Source organism: Danio rerio, chromosome 20, assembly GCF_052040795.2.
Source record: "Danio rerio strain M-AB ecotype USA chromosome 20, GRCz13ab, whole genome shotgun sequence".
NCBI lineage: Eukaryota > Metazoa > Chordata > Actinopteri > Cypriniformes > Danionidae > Danio > Danio rerio.
Window position 1 is genome coordinate 40,042,639 of NC_141040.1, and position 12,012 is coordinate 40,054,650.

At 35.2% G+C, this 12,012-nt stretch overlaps 3 protein-coding genes across 9 annotated transcripts in view; 1 reads left to right on the top strand and 2 right to left on the bottom strand.

The window, feature by feature from the left end:
- The window catches only part of adgrf3b (adhesion G protein-coupled receptor F3b), a 671,400-nt gene that overhangs the window by 372,742 nt on the left and 286,646 nt on the right, over positions 1-12,012 (bottom strand). The gene's annotated exons all lie outside the window — the stretch shown is intronic.
- cd2ap (CD2-associated protein) overlaps positions 1-12,012 on the top strand; it is a 145,710-nt gene that overhangs the window by 35,826 nt on the left and 97,872 nt on the right.
- Positions 45-2,984, bottom strand: LOC147832287 (uncharacterized). 4 transcript variants are annotated; one of them, XM_087298534.1, is made up of 4 exons: positions 2,781-2,984; positions 1,717-1,848; positions 599-1,557; positions 45-445 (listed from the first exon to the last, which is right to left on the bottom strand). In XM_087298534.1, the coding sequence occupies exons 1-4, from the start codon at positions 2,863-2,865 to the stop codon at positions 65-67; spliced, it is 1,557 nt and encodes a 518-aa protein (XP_087154660.1). In that variant the 5' UTR covers positions 2,866-2,984; the 3' UTR covers positions 45-64. The 4 variants fall into 4 exon arrangements, with proteins under 4 accessions (XP_087154660.1, XP_087154661.1, XP_088507700.1 ...); XM_087298535.1 differs by having other exon boundaries at positions 45-598; positions 752-1,557; positions 2,781-2,981; XM_088651574.1 differs by having other exon boundaries at positions 45-778; positions 932-1,557; positions 2,781-2,980.

The following is a 12,012-nucleotide window of genomic DNA, read 5'->3' on the forward strand; positions in this document are numbered from 1 at the left end:
GAAACAGACGATTAAGCAGATAAACACAACACACTGTTTTTTTTTTTTTTTGTACAACACAACTTTATTGAACATGAACATATGATTGTCTTTCCTTCTCTAAATGCAGCTTCGGCCATCTTCGACCATTCTTTTCCATCTCCTCACTTTCGTTTTCTTTCACCGCCTCCTCTTCCACACTGCAGTTTCTTGGCCTCCTCCTTCTCCTCCTTTTCTTTTTCTCTTTCATTTCTTCCATGTTCTCCTCTATTTCAATGTCTTTCATCTCTTTCTCCTCTGCGTTCTTTTCCACCTCCTCACTTTCATTTTCTTTTGCCGCCACCTCTTCCACAGTGCAGTTTCTTGGCCTCCTCCTCCTCCTCCTTTTCTTTTTCACTTTCTCCTCTTCCATGTTCTCCTCTATTTCAATGTCTTTCATCTCTTTCTCCTCTGCGTTCTTTTCCTCCTCCTGACTTTCATTTTCTTTCACCACCTCCTCTTCCACACTGCAGTTTCTTGGCCTCCTCCTTCTCCTCCTTTTTTTTTTCTCTTTCATTTCTTCCATGTTCTCCTCTATTTCAATGTCTTTCATCTCTTTCTCCTCTGCGTTCTTTTCCACCTCCTCACTTTCATTTTCTTTTGCCGCCTCCTCTTCCACACTGCAGTTTCTTGGCCTCCTCCTCCTCCTCCTTTTCTTTTTCACTTTCTCCTCTTCCATGTTCTCCTCTATTTCAATGTCTTTCATCTCTTTCTCCTCTGCGTTCTTTTCCACCTCCTCACTTTCCTTTTCTTTCACCACCTCCTCTTCCACACTGCAGTTTCTTGGCCTCCTCCTTCTCCTCCTTTTCTTTTTCTCTTTCATTTCTTCCATGTTCTCCTCTATTTCAATGTCATTCATCTCTTTCTCCTCTGCGTTCTTTTCCTCCTCCTGACTTTCCTTTTCTTTCGCCACCTCCTCTTCCACACTGCAGTTTCTTGGCCTCCTCCTCCTCCTCCTCTTCTTTTTCACTTTCTCCTCTTCCATGTTCTCCTCTATTTCAATGTTATTCATCTCTTTCTCTTCATTCTTTTCCACCTCCTCACTTTTGTTTTCTTTCACCGCCTCCTCTTCCACACTGCAGTTTCTTGGCCTCCTCCTCCTCCTCCTTTTCTTTTTCACTTTCTCCTCTTCCATGTTCTCCTCATCCTTTGGCTTCTCTTCATTTATGTTCTCTTTCTCCATCTCCTTCTGTTCAATCACCACCTCCTCCTCTTTCTCCTCCACCCTCTCCTCCTCTATTTTCCTCCTCCTCCAAAACTCCTCCTCTGACAATCGGCTGCTGATGTTTTTCTTTTTTCTCTTTCGCTTCCCTTCCTCCTCTGGCTTCTCTTCATTTGTGTTATCTTTCTCTTTCTCCTTCCCCTCCTCCAGTTCAATCACCACCTCCTCCTCTTTCTCCAAAATCTCATCTTCTTCTTTTGTCACTTTCTCCACCTTCTCCACCACCTCCACCTTCTCCACCACCTCCTCCTTCTGTATCATCTCCTTCTCTTCTTCCACTTTCACCATCATTTTCTGATAGACCTCATTCTCGTAGTCTGTTAAAAAAAAACAATTGCAGTTTGCACATAGTACACAGTCAGTTTCAAGGAGAGGTTAAACTCCAGATAAAGGAGAGTGTGAAAACAGTTTATTTCTAACATTATAGGCTTTAGATGCAGTAGATAAAATGTTTAGATGCAGAAACCATCATTTACCATCAGAGGATGAAAGTTGAAACGACTCATTTCTTGGAGAGAAGCAAAACCATTTTAGGGCAGCTCTGATAAAAGAGCCAACCCTGCTCTTCTTCTTTTTCTTTTTTTGCTTCTCCACCTTGTCCTTCTCGTCTGTTAAAAGAGAAATGGTTGCACAAAATGTATATATTAATACATAAACATTAAGAAGTTATTGTAGCTAAACTAAGGTTACCACAAATTCACCATTTTTTTGCTGCACTAAACGTACTTTAACTATGAAATTTCCCATTTTTTTTGTATTTTATTATCATTTATTTTAATTAATTTTAATAACATTATATTTTTTATTTTCATGTTAATATAACTGGTCTGTGCACCAAACAATCTAACACAATGCATGTTCAGTGCACTTTTTTAAAATAGAAATTAAATACTTCAATTTAACAAAGGATTTTAGACTAAAGTTGAATCAGACAAGCTGAAAATGAGATGCAACATTCATTTACACAAAGCATTTCATTAAGATGCACTTGAATGCAATAATAGCCTAATAATATTTGAAAAAATAAATACCAATTCATAAAGGGACCGCAATATGTAACAATCACTATTTCAGCATATTCTTTTTCTACTAGTCATTAGCTGTGTAGCACAGTAACTTTCAACCATTTTTGTAAATAACAGAATTTAACTGTAATATGAACTGTATTTTACTGTAAGACATTTAAGCAGTATGTTACTGTATTTTAAAGTTGCTTTGTGAAAATTACTCTATTACAGTGAAGATATACATACAGTTCTGTAAATACATATACAGCTAGATAAATAGTGCTGTAGTTGTAAATACAGTGTTTACAGCTGCAATTGATTTTCTGTAAGTTACTGGCGAACTGCTGCAAGCAAGTTGAAGTAGATTTTACAGGAATTTGTTAACAGAGCTCTTTACAAAAACAGAAATTCAACCAGCTGTCTATTATAATGTACACACATTTACACTGTACAAACATTGTTTTTTAACAGTAAGTATAATATTATGTCAGGAAAACACTGGATATTCATATCACAATGTAAATATGACTCACTATTAGTGCCGTTCCCAGGCCTTTCTTTGCCCTGCTGCGCTTTTTTCTGGCGCTTGGTGATCTGGCAAGAGATTTCAACTTCCATTTTCAAGTATTAAAACGTTGAAAATCCAAAGACACAACTTATTTGACTCCACTACAACAAACCAACTAGAGATTTTCTGTGATGCAAGGCTTCAAGAACACTTTAGAACGCGTTCTATTCTCAGAACATGTCACTATGGCAACGAGACTAAAGACTAAGAAATGTTTTCTTTTAAATACTTATGACTGACTAAATGTCCAAATGAAATAAAATGAATAAACTTGCTGAATAATTGATTTAGGGGGCCAAAAGCTGTCTTAAATAGACAATCAATAAGAAATGTATATAACTGTAGAAAATGAAGCACAACAAATGAAACGCCAAAGGTTTTCGTGAAACTTAAACCACAAAAGTGACATATACTGATTGAAATTATATATAATAAATTAATTTGAAGTATTCAGCTTTAATGTTAGCATCCAGCAAGACATACTGCAAATATACATGCCATTCCCATAAGAAATAAACACTGTTGTCATAAATGTTTTCGAACACTAAAGGACAAAATTATGTTTGGTGTGCAACATTAACTTGCAGAAAATCAAAAATCTAAAATTAATGTAAAGTATCATCTTTGAACTGAAAATACATTTAAATAAATAAAAATCAACAAAATAATTTAGAATCAAGGGTAAAGTGCTGAACAAATGTGCAGGCAACATGCATTGAAATGTAAACCAAAAATAGTTCAACTTATGACCCTGAGTGATCAATAAATGAGATACAAAATAACTCTTAATTTACACAAGTATAGCCAGAATGTTTTATATTTAATTGATAAAAGTGCTAGACACATTTTCTATTGTTATATGTCTATTTTTTTTTATAAAAATAAGTTAAATCAACAAAAAAATCTTGTCTCACATTTTTTTACAGTGCAGCTAAAACTGTTTCTATTGCAGTTTAGCAGAACAATTGCTTTCTCCAGTTGCCTGAAAAACCACCTCTTGTGAGTCTAAAGTGTATGCGAGTAGGAGTTTTTGCCAAATAGACATTTCCTTTGGACATGTTTTCATTTCATAATTTCAGTTTGTGCAACTGTAGGGTAATGCTAACAGAGCTACAAGAGACTACTCAGTAAAGGTTTTTAGTCTTGTTGGTAAAAGGGAACTAAGAGTTCATTAAGCTTGAGGTGGATAGAAAAAAATAGATTTTCATCATTTGAAGGTGTGATAATATTTGTCATGGAAGTGTGCAGCATCCACTTGGACAATGCGACGGCAGCTACAGGACAACATTCGCTCATCACTCACTAGCTATTGGTGGCGTGGAGAGACAGTGATTGAGCCAATTCGATGGATGGGCATGATTGGGAGGCCATGATGGTTGAGGGCCGATGGAAAGAATTTGGCCAGGACAATGGCGTTACACCCCTACCCTTTAAGAGAAGTGCCATGAGATTTTTTCAATTTTTTTTTTTTTATAATTATTTTTTAGGGGTTTTTACCTTTATTGGGATAGGACAGTGGAGATTTCACAGACAGGAAAGTGTGGGGAGCAGAAATAAGGGAAGGATCGGCAAAGAACTTGGAGCTGGGAATCGAACTCATGTCGCCTCGAGCACCTTGGTGCTATGTGTCGATGCACTTACCACTTGGCTATTGGCATCGACAGAAGTGCCATGGGATTTTGAATGGCCACAGGATCTCGGTTTATTTCATACAAAACACAACTAGCACATTTTTTGTAACCTCAAAATCTGACTAGAAGCCTTCACTCGTATTCTATTAGTCAGCATTTTGATGGTAGCAATTTGATTCCGTTTTTAAAAAATCAACATGATTTGGATGTTCTGGTACGAGTGAAATGTTCTTTAATTGGTCATTTACAACCGCTACCACTTAAAAAAACATATATTTTTCATGGTATATACAGGAATCATGGAGTTAAATTCAATATCTCTCAAGACATTTTTATAATCTTTCCATACATTTTAAGACCTCATTGCCGCTTCAGTTTTTAACCAGTAACATTGGAAACATTTTTAACTTGCAGAACATGTCTTAAACTCTAGGGGTGTGATTAAAAAACGTATGGCATGAGACACAAGACTGTGTTCACGAGAACAAGATGAGACAAGATTTTAAAGAAATCTTCAATGATAAAATACATATTGAAAATTTGTCTCTTTTTTTATCACAAACTGTAGGCGCATTTTGGAATCAACTTGAACTTTATGAAATAAAATTTCTATTTTAATAAATTGTCTGTATAATAAACATATAAACCAGCAAAATGTTTTCCTAGTAATTCAACTGAGAGGCAATTGCATAAAAAATGTAAAAATAGTATAAATAAAAATAAATATATATTGTTAAGTGCAGTCAATAATCACAGTGATCAAAGTAGAACTCTCTTAAATCTCAAAAAACATCTTTACATCTTTCTTCAAGCTAAAAGATGATAGTATTCTGATACATTGTATTATGCATTTTTTATCCTTGAAGCTTAAAAAGTGATAAAACAGCCCAAAATATCATCACATCTTTTTATAGACAGAAAGTACCTCAATTAGATCTAGTTTCCATTAAAACATTATCAATATAAAAATATGCTCGAACTGTTCTATTACAACCTGGAGAAAAAACAAGGACATTACGCTAGGGTGTACTCACACTAGGCACAGTTGCCCAGAACCTTGCCCGAGCATGATTGTTCATTTCATCACAAAACCAGAAAACAATAGTATTAATTGTTTAAGTGGAAGAGCTTTATGTGGATGATTTTTTTTTGTGTGTGTGTGTGTGTGTCAAGCAAGTATTCGCTGAGATTCCAGTGCGTTTGTTGACTCTAGAGCAGGGGTGTCCAAACTTTTTGGTCCGAGGGCCAGATGCAAAAAAACAAACGTTGTCGCGGGCCAAATTTTACATACATCACACAGACACGCATGCATATATATATATATATATATATATAAAAATACAGTTGAAGTCAGAATTGTTAGCCCCCCTAAATTATTAGCCCCCGTTTATTTTTTCCCCAATTTCTGTTTAACGGAGAGAAGATTTTTTTCCACACATTTCTAAACATAATAGTTTTAGTAACTCATTTCTAATAACTGATTTATTTTATCTTTGCCATGATGACAGTAAATAATATTTGACTAGATATTTTTAGGACACTTCTATACAGCTTAAAGTGACATTTAAAGGCTTAACTAGGTTAATCAAGTTAACTAGTCAAGTTAAGGTAATTAGGCAAGTTACTTTATAACAATGGTTTGTTCTGAAGACTTAAGGGGCTAATAATTTTGACCTTAAAATGGTTCATAAAAAAATTTAAACCGCTTTTTATTCTAGCCGAATAAAAACAAAAGTCTTTCTCCAAAAGAAAAAATATTATCAGACATACTGTAAAAATGCCCTTGCTCTGTTAAAAATCATTTGGGAAATATTTAAAAAAGAAGAAATAAATCAAAGAGGGGCTAATAATTCAGACTTCAACTGTGTGTAGATAGATAGATAGATAGATAGATAGATAGATAGATAGATAGATAGATAGATAGACAGATAGACAGATAGACAGACAGACAGATAGATAGATAGATCATAACAAGAACTGCTGCTTAATTGAATGCATGTAATAGCGACACCCGGTGGTTATTTATTGAATTACGTTAATTTTTGTATAGCGGGCCAGATTCTATTGATATTTATAAAAAGCCTCGCGGGCCGCCACAAAACTGATTGTGAGCCGCAGATGGCCCGCGGGCCGTAGTTTGGACACGCCTGCTTTAGAGGATTAAGAACGTCTGCAGAAAAACATATGTCTCGTTTGAGCCCCTTCCCCCAGAGAATCATCAGTCTATAACGATTGATGATTGGCTCCTGTACTAGAAGGCGGGGCTTCATCGACCGTTACACATTTCTCCATTGAAAACTATACAAGTGACATGTCCAGTGTATTCTATAGTCTTAGATATAACATAATCCGGCCTGATCTGACGAAGAAGCGTAACTATTTTACATTTTGTCAATTAATTGGCCAATTCGTACAAATTCATACATCCGTTCATTCGTATGAAAATGTACGAATTTAAAAAGGAGATGTGGAAGCCAAACCTGCCCCTAAACCCTACTGTCATTGAGAGAATGAGCAAATTGTACTAAATTGTATGAATGAAATCTTACAAATTCATATGAATTAGCCACTAAATCAAAAAGTTACGTATTGCCATGAGATTGCGTTGAACATCTGGTGCTGTATAGCAGAAGTGTGAACCTACACTGGTCTCATGGTTCGGTTACGATTATCATGCCACCGATTCGGTTTGATTTATTATCGCAGTGCATCTTGGTGCATTGACGATTCTTTCCATACATAATTAAAAGTTTTACTTCACAGCACAACAATTCTTGTATTAAAATTCATAAAAATATTTCCATATATATATATATATATATATGTGTGTGTGTGTGTGTGTGTGTGTGTGTGTGTGTGTGTGTGTGTGTGTGTGTGTGTGTGTGTGCGCGTGTGCGCGTGTGCGTGTGTGCGTGTGTGTGTGTGTGTGTGTGTGTGTGTGTGTGTGTGTGTGTGTATATTAGTGCTGTCAAAATTAACACATGCAATATGTCAAAATTAACACATGTAATAAATATGGCTGTCAAAATTGGATCTTGATGGTTTATTGTGGGCATGTTGTTTACATGAAGAAATCTGTGTTACAAGTTAAACAAATGTACAGATGTTACTACTTCAATGTGTTCCTTGTGCCGCCATTCATACCGCGGCGACGGCGGTACTTGATGCGCCAGCAGCATTTGACCGCTGGGTGGCACTTTAACCATATATATTCAGCTTTGCCTTTTCACAATGCTAAACAGACTGTTCTGTAGGCGTAGCTAGCTGTATGTGATGTGATGTGTTCAATTAAAATATAATTTTAATTTAGTTTTTCTGGTAATAGACATGCTCTTACACTATACTATGCTGTAGAAAAGATACATGGTGAGAAGTCAAAAAGCAAATATAAGAATTAAGTTATTAGCCTTCAGTGCCCGATTAAATTGCGTTGGGGTGAAAATAATGTTTTGATTTCTTTGACTATCATGGCAATGTTATAATCTCAAATCTTAAACGTGCGCATATGAAAAACAGCAAAATAATATAGATTATCCTGCCGGTAGAGCACATCACCTCACAGTTAACTTGCGATCACCTCAACTTACATGTAAATTTTTTTTACCTGGTTTATTGTAAACTTATTAAGTGCAAAGAGGATTCGTTTTGGAAAATAGAATTGAAGAAATGAAAGACAACTAAAATGAAAGCACAAACATTCAGTACAAATAAGTAGTCTTAAATAAAAAAAATAATAAATAAAGCAGTCTTTGATTCTAAATATAGAGAGATGTAGTGTTTGCTATTTTGATAGAACTAAGACTAGACATGTTCATTTATATTTTTAATTTACGTTTTTATTTTCGTTGTTGATTATATTTACGATCTCATTTTATGTTTCAATTATAGTACATAATAATAAACGAATAATGAAAATAAATGAATAATGATAATAGGACATAAATTAAGTCTGGCAGGTTTATTTTTAATAATTTAGTTTCAGTTCCGTTTTTTGTTTCAAAACGTCAATGTTCTGCTTTAAAGTATAACTGTTGTTTTGTTTTGTTTTTTACTTAATGGCTCAGTATGTTTTGTATTTTAATTTCATATTCAGTCACCTTGCATATGCGTGTGAAATATAATGCCGCATAACCGCGGAAAAAGAAGAAAAGGCTGTCAGTTAAAGCTAATTCATCAAAATAAGCTATATTAAAATACAGCATTTATGTTAATACAGGCAGAGTGTAAACAAACTAAGGCTAAGATATGCGCTTGCCTTTTAATGCATTTAAAAAATATTTGCCTTTTTATAGGCTACAGGCAACTATGGTGTATAATAATGTTTTTTTTTTTGTTTTTTTGTATGGTAAAGGACAATGCACATTATGTTATTGATGTAAACTTAGGCTAAAACTTACCATTGATAAACGTGACCTACCTCAAGCAGATCACTTAAAGTGTAATAAAAATAATGTTGCCGCAGGACATAAATGAAGTCCCGCAAGTTTATTTTTAATAATTTAGTTTCAGTACTATTAATTTTTTTCTCAAAACGTCAATAGCACCTTCAATAATCTAAACATTAAAGATGGACCGCAAGATGTGTTGAGTGGCTATATGTGGTGAAGAACGATGGCAAAGCTAAGTGTGATTATTGTAATAAACTAATAAGTTATAAAGCAGAGTCCCGACCAACAGGACAAAGCGTATGCGGTTGGCTCATTCTTCACGAATATAGAATTAAAATTATGGCGCGTTAGGTTCATTGTGCATCCCGCAGGTGCAACCAACAAGGGTTGTGCATTTGAGTTTAACTTTTTGAGCGTTATAAGCAGCTCGTTGTTAGTTTTTATTTAAATATATCGAGCCGAAACTAAGCAGCTCATTCTCTCCGCCTCCTCGTTTATAACCAGCTGGACACGCCACTGAAGCAGGAGAGACACTCCGTCGTTCATAATCTTAGCTGATGTGTCGGAGTCGAAAGAATATATCAAAGAGGAATGTTCTTTTAACAGTCCTGATATGTTCAATCTTTTTTTTTCCCTGTCATTTCTCTTCAGCAAATTATATTTTTAAAGCTGCTTGATTCTTTTAAAACCGAAAGCAGAGCCCGTCAATTGGTGTTTTTTCATAAGATACTCCTTTATGAATGTTTTATTTTATGAGTAGTCTTTAATGTGCTTTTTAATGGTTTTATTTTATTCAAAGCAGCACCTAAAAGCGAATTTATCCTCAAAACGTGGCATGAGAGCAATGCATGTCATGTGTCGCATATATTGCCTTTTTTTCTGATCTTTTTGCATAAAGGTTTTAATCAAAAGACAGGTAATTTAATTACTTTCGATGTGCTAAAATATTTGTTAAATAAATGTTATTTCAAAAAAAGTATATGCAATGTGCTCTGACGGGTAAAATCCGATTCTTTCTCTCTTTCAAGTTCAAAGCAAATTTGAATGCCAAAGGATTTTAGATATGCATATACAAGACTATGTAGTATATTAACATTAACAAATTAATAAAATAAGTAGCAAATGAGAAATAAATGACTGACAAGTTGATAAAAACAGACATTATCTCTAAAAGTTATCAGAATTGCAAGATTAAAACAGCTAAATATAGGCCTAAAATAAATCTAGAAAGCAACTACTGCGCGCTGATATTTCTTCTTCTTTTTTTCCGAATAATGAACAATTTCAACCGCAGGGAGATACCGACAGCTTGATTTGCAGTATTTTCTAACATGTTAGAAGCGGGCAGCGGACATCAGCTAGCCGTAAAGACGGGCCGGCACAAAAAAAAAAACATGGCTGCCGGTGGAGAAGCGGCTGTCCCCTCAGCAGCTGATTGAGACGGAGCTGCATATCCTAACTGAGTGCACTAAATACTCCGAGATCCGGGAGAAATTCTACCCGATAATCCAACACATACAAAACAACTTTGAGTCCCTGTCGAACAGAACCCATCTTACTGGGGGAGTGTGTGTGCTGCTGTGTGTTCACCCCTTCACCCAACAATACCCGCTCCTGTCTCCAACACACAAATACTGGAACTCTTTATGTGGACTTACTTTTGATAATAGGCTACTATTATTACCTTTATCCTGTTTAATGTTATCAAAAATCTATTTTTATTTTTATTATTATATTTTTATTTTTTTATTTTATTTTTATTTTTATTAATCATTTTTTTTATTATATGTTATTTTCATATTTGTTTGCACTACTGCCCTTTTTGCACTGTCTTGTTTGTGAGACGCGACGCTGCACTGCTTTGGCAAAACGAATGTACAGTTAGGCTACTTGTCATGCCAATAAAGCACCTCAAATGTGAAAATGTGAAAATAGCCTAGGCCACAACTAACAAATATAGTCTATTAATAACAAAAAATGCCCTTTTCATTTTCATACAATAGGCCTATGTGTGGGTTTTGACAATATGTGTTTAATTAAGCTATAAAGATCAGATGAAATGCATAGTGAAATATGAAATAAATGTCTCTTTTGCTGAAAATTTAATTAATCTATATAATTAATATTTTAAAAATCAACTCCTTTTTGCCCAGAGAAAGAGGCGCGCGGCACTAGCGGACATGATAGGCTATTCTATCGAGATGACACCATAAAAGGCCTTCAATGCACTGATATAGGTAATAGGGATACAATGAAAAGCCGATTTCACTATTGACCGTTTTTATTCACTGACGGCTTCCCAACGCCGCATTTCTGTTGCGCGAAAAAAAGCTGCTGCAAATAAGCAAATTTACGACAAAACAATTTTAATAGTTTCATAGTAGTAGCTGGTGTGCTTCATCTGCGTGATTCTGATTTGACATTCTTCTGCTAAACTTGCGCTGTGTTGATGTGTAAATGGGCTATGATCTTTGCTATTGAGGCTAAGGCATCAAGTTGTAAATGAGCTACTTTCAATTTCGAGGTGGGGGAAGTGGGAAGAGGCAATTCAAATGTATCATCTCTAAAAATAAAAAAGGCCGCTTACGCGGCATATGTGTTTAAAGATTATTACCTTATTTTTTATTTTATTATTATTAATTTATTCATTCATTCTTCATTCATTTTCTTTTCGGTTTAGTCCCTTTATTAGTCTGTGATCGCCACAGCGGAATGAACCGTCAACTTATCCAGCATATGTTTTACGCAATGGATGGCAGGAGGGCCAGCTGGGGCTTCGGGACGGAGTGAAAGGAAAGGCGGAATTTGCCCTGAGTCTGGGAAAGATGGCTTGCCGTAATTACACTAGTTTTCCTATCGCACACATACGCCAAACACATAAACAAATAAATAAAAAAGGAAAAGAAAACATCTAGACTTATAGGCTGAGGTCTTTTTGCTTATAATCGCCCTTATGTTTCCGTTTTAAATGTAAGGCTGTTGCAGAGAATAATACAATTTTAATTTATAAGTGATTTTGCTGCGTTCCCCTTGATGTTTCAATAACGCATAATAATCTACACACCATATTAAAGACACAGCAGACATAAAGGTTGTGTGTGAAAGCCCGAGCAAAAGAGCGCTCTCTTCACAGCTCTGTTGATGCTGCTAGCGGCTTCTTTCTTTTTGTTATTTATTT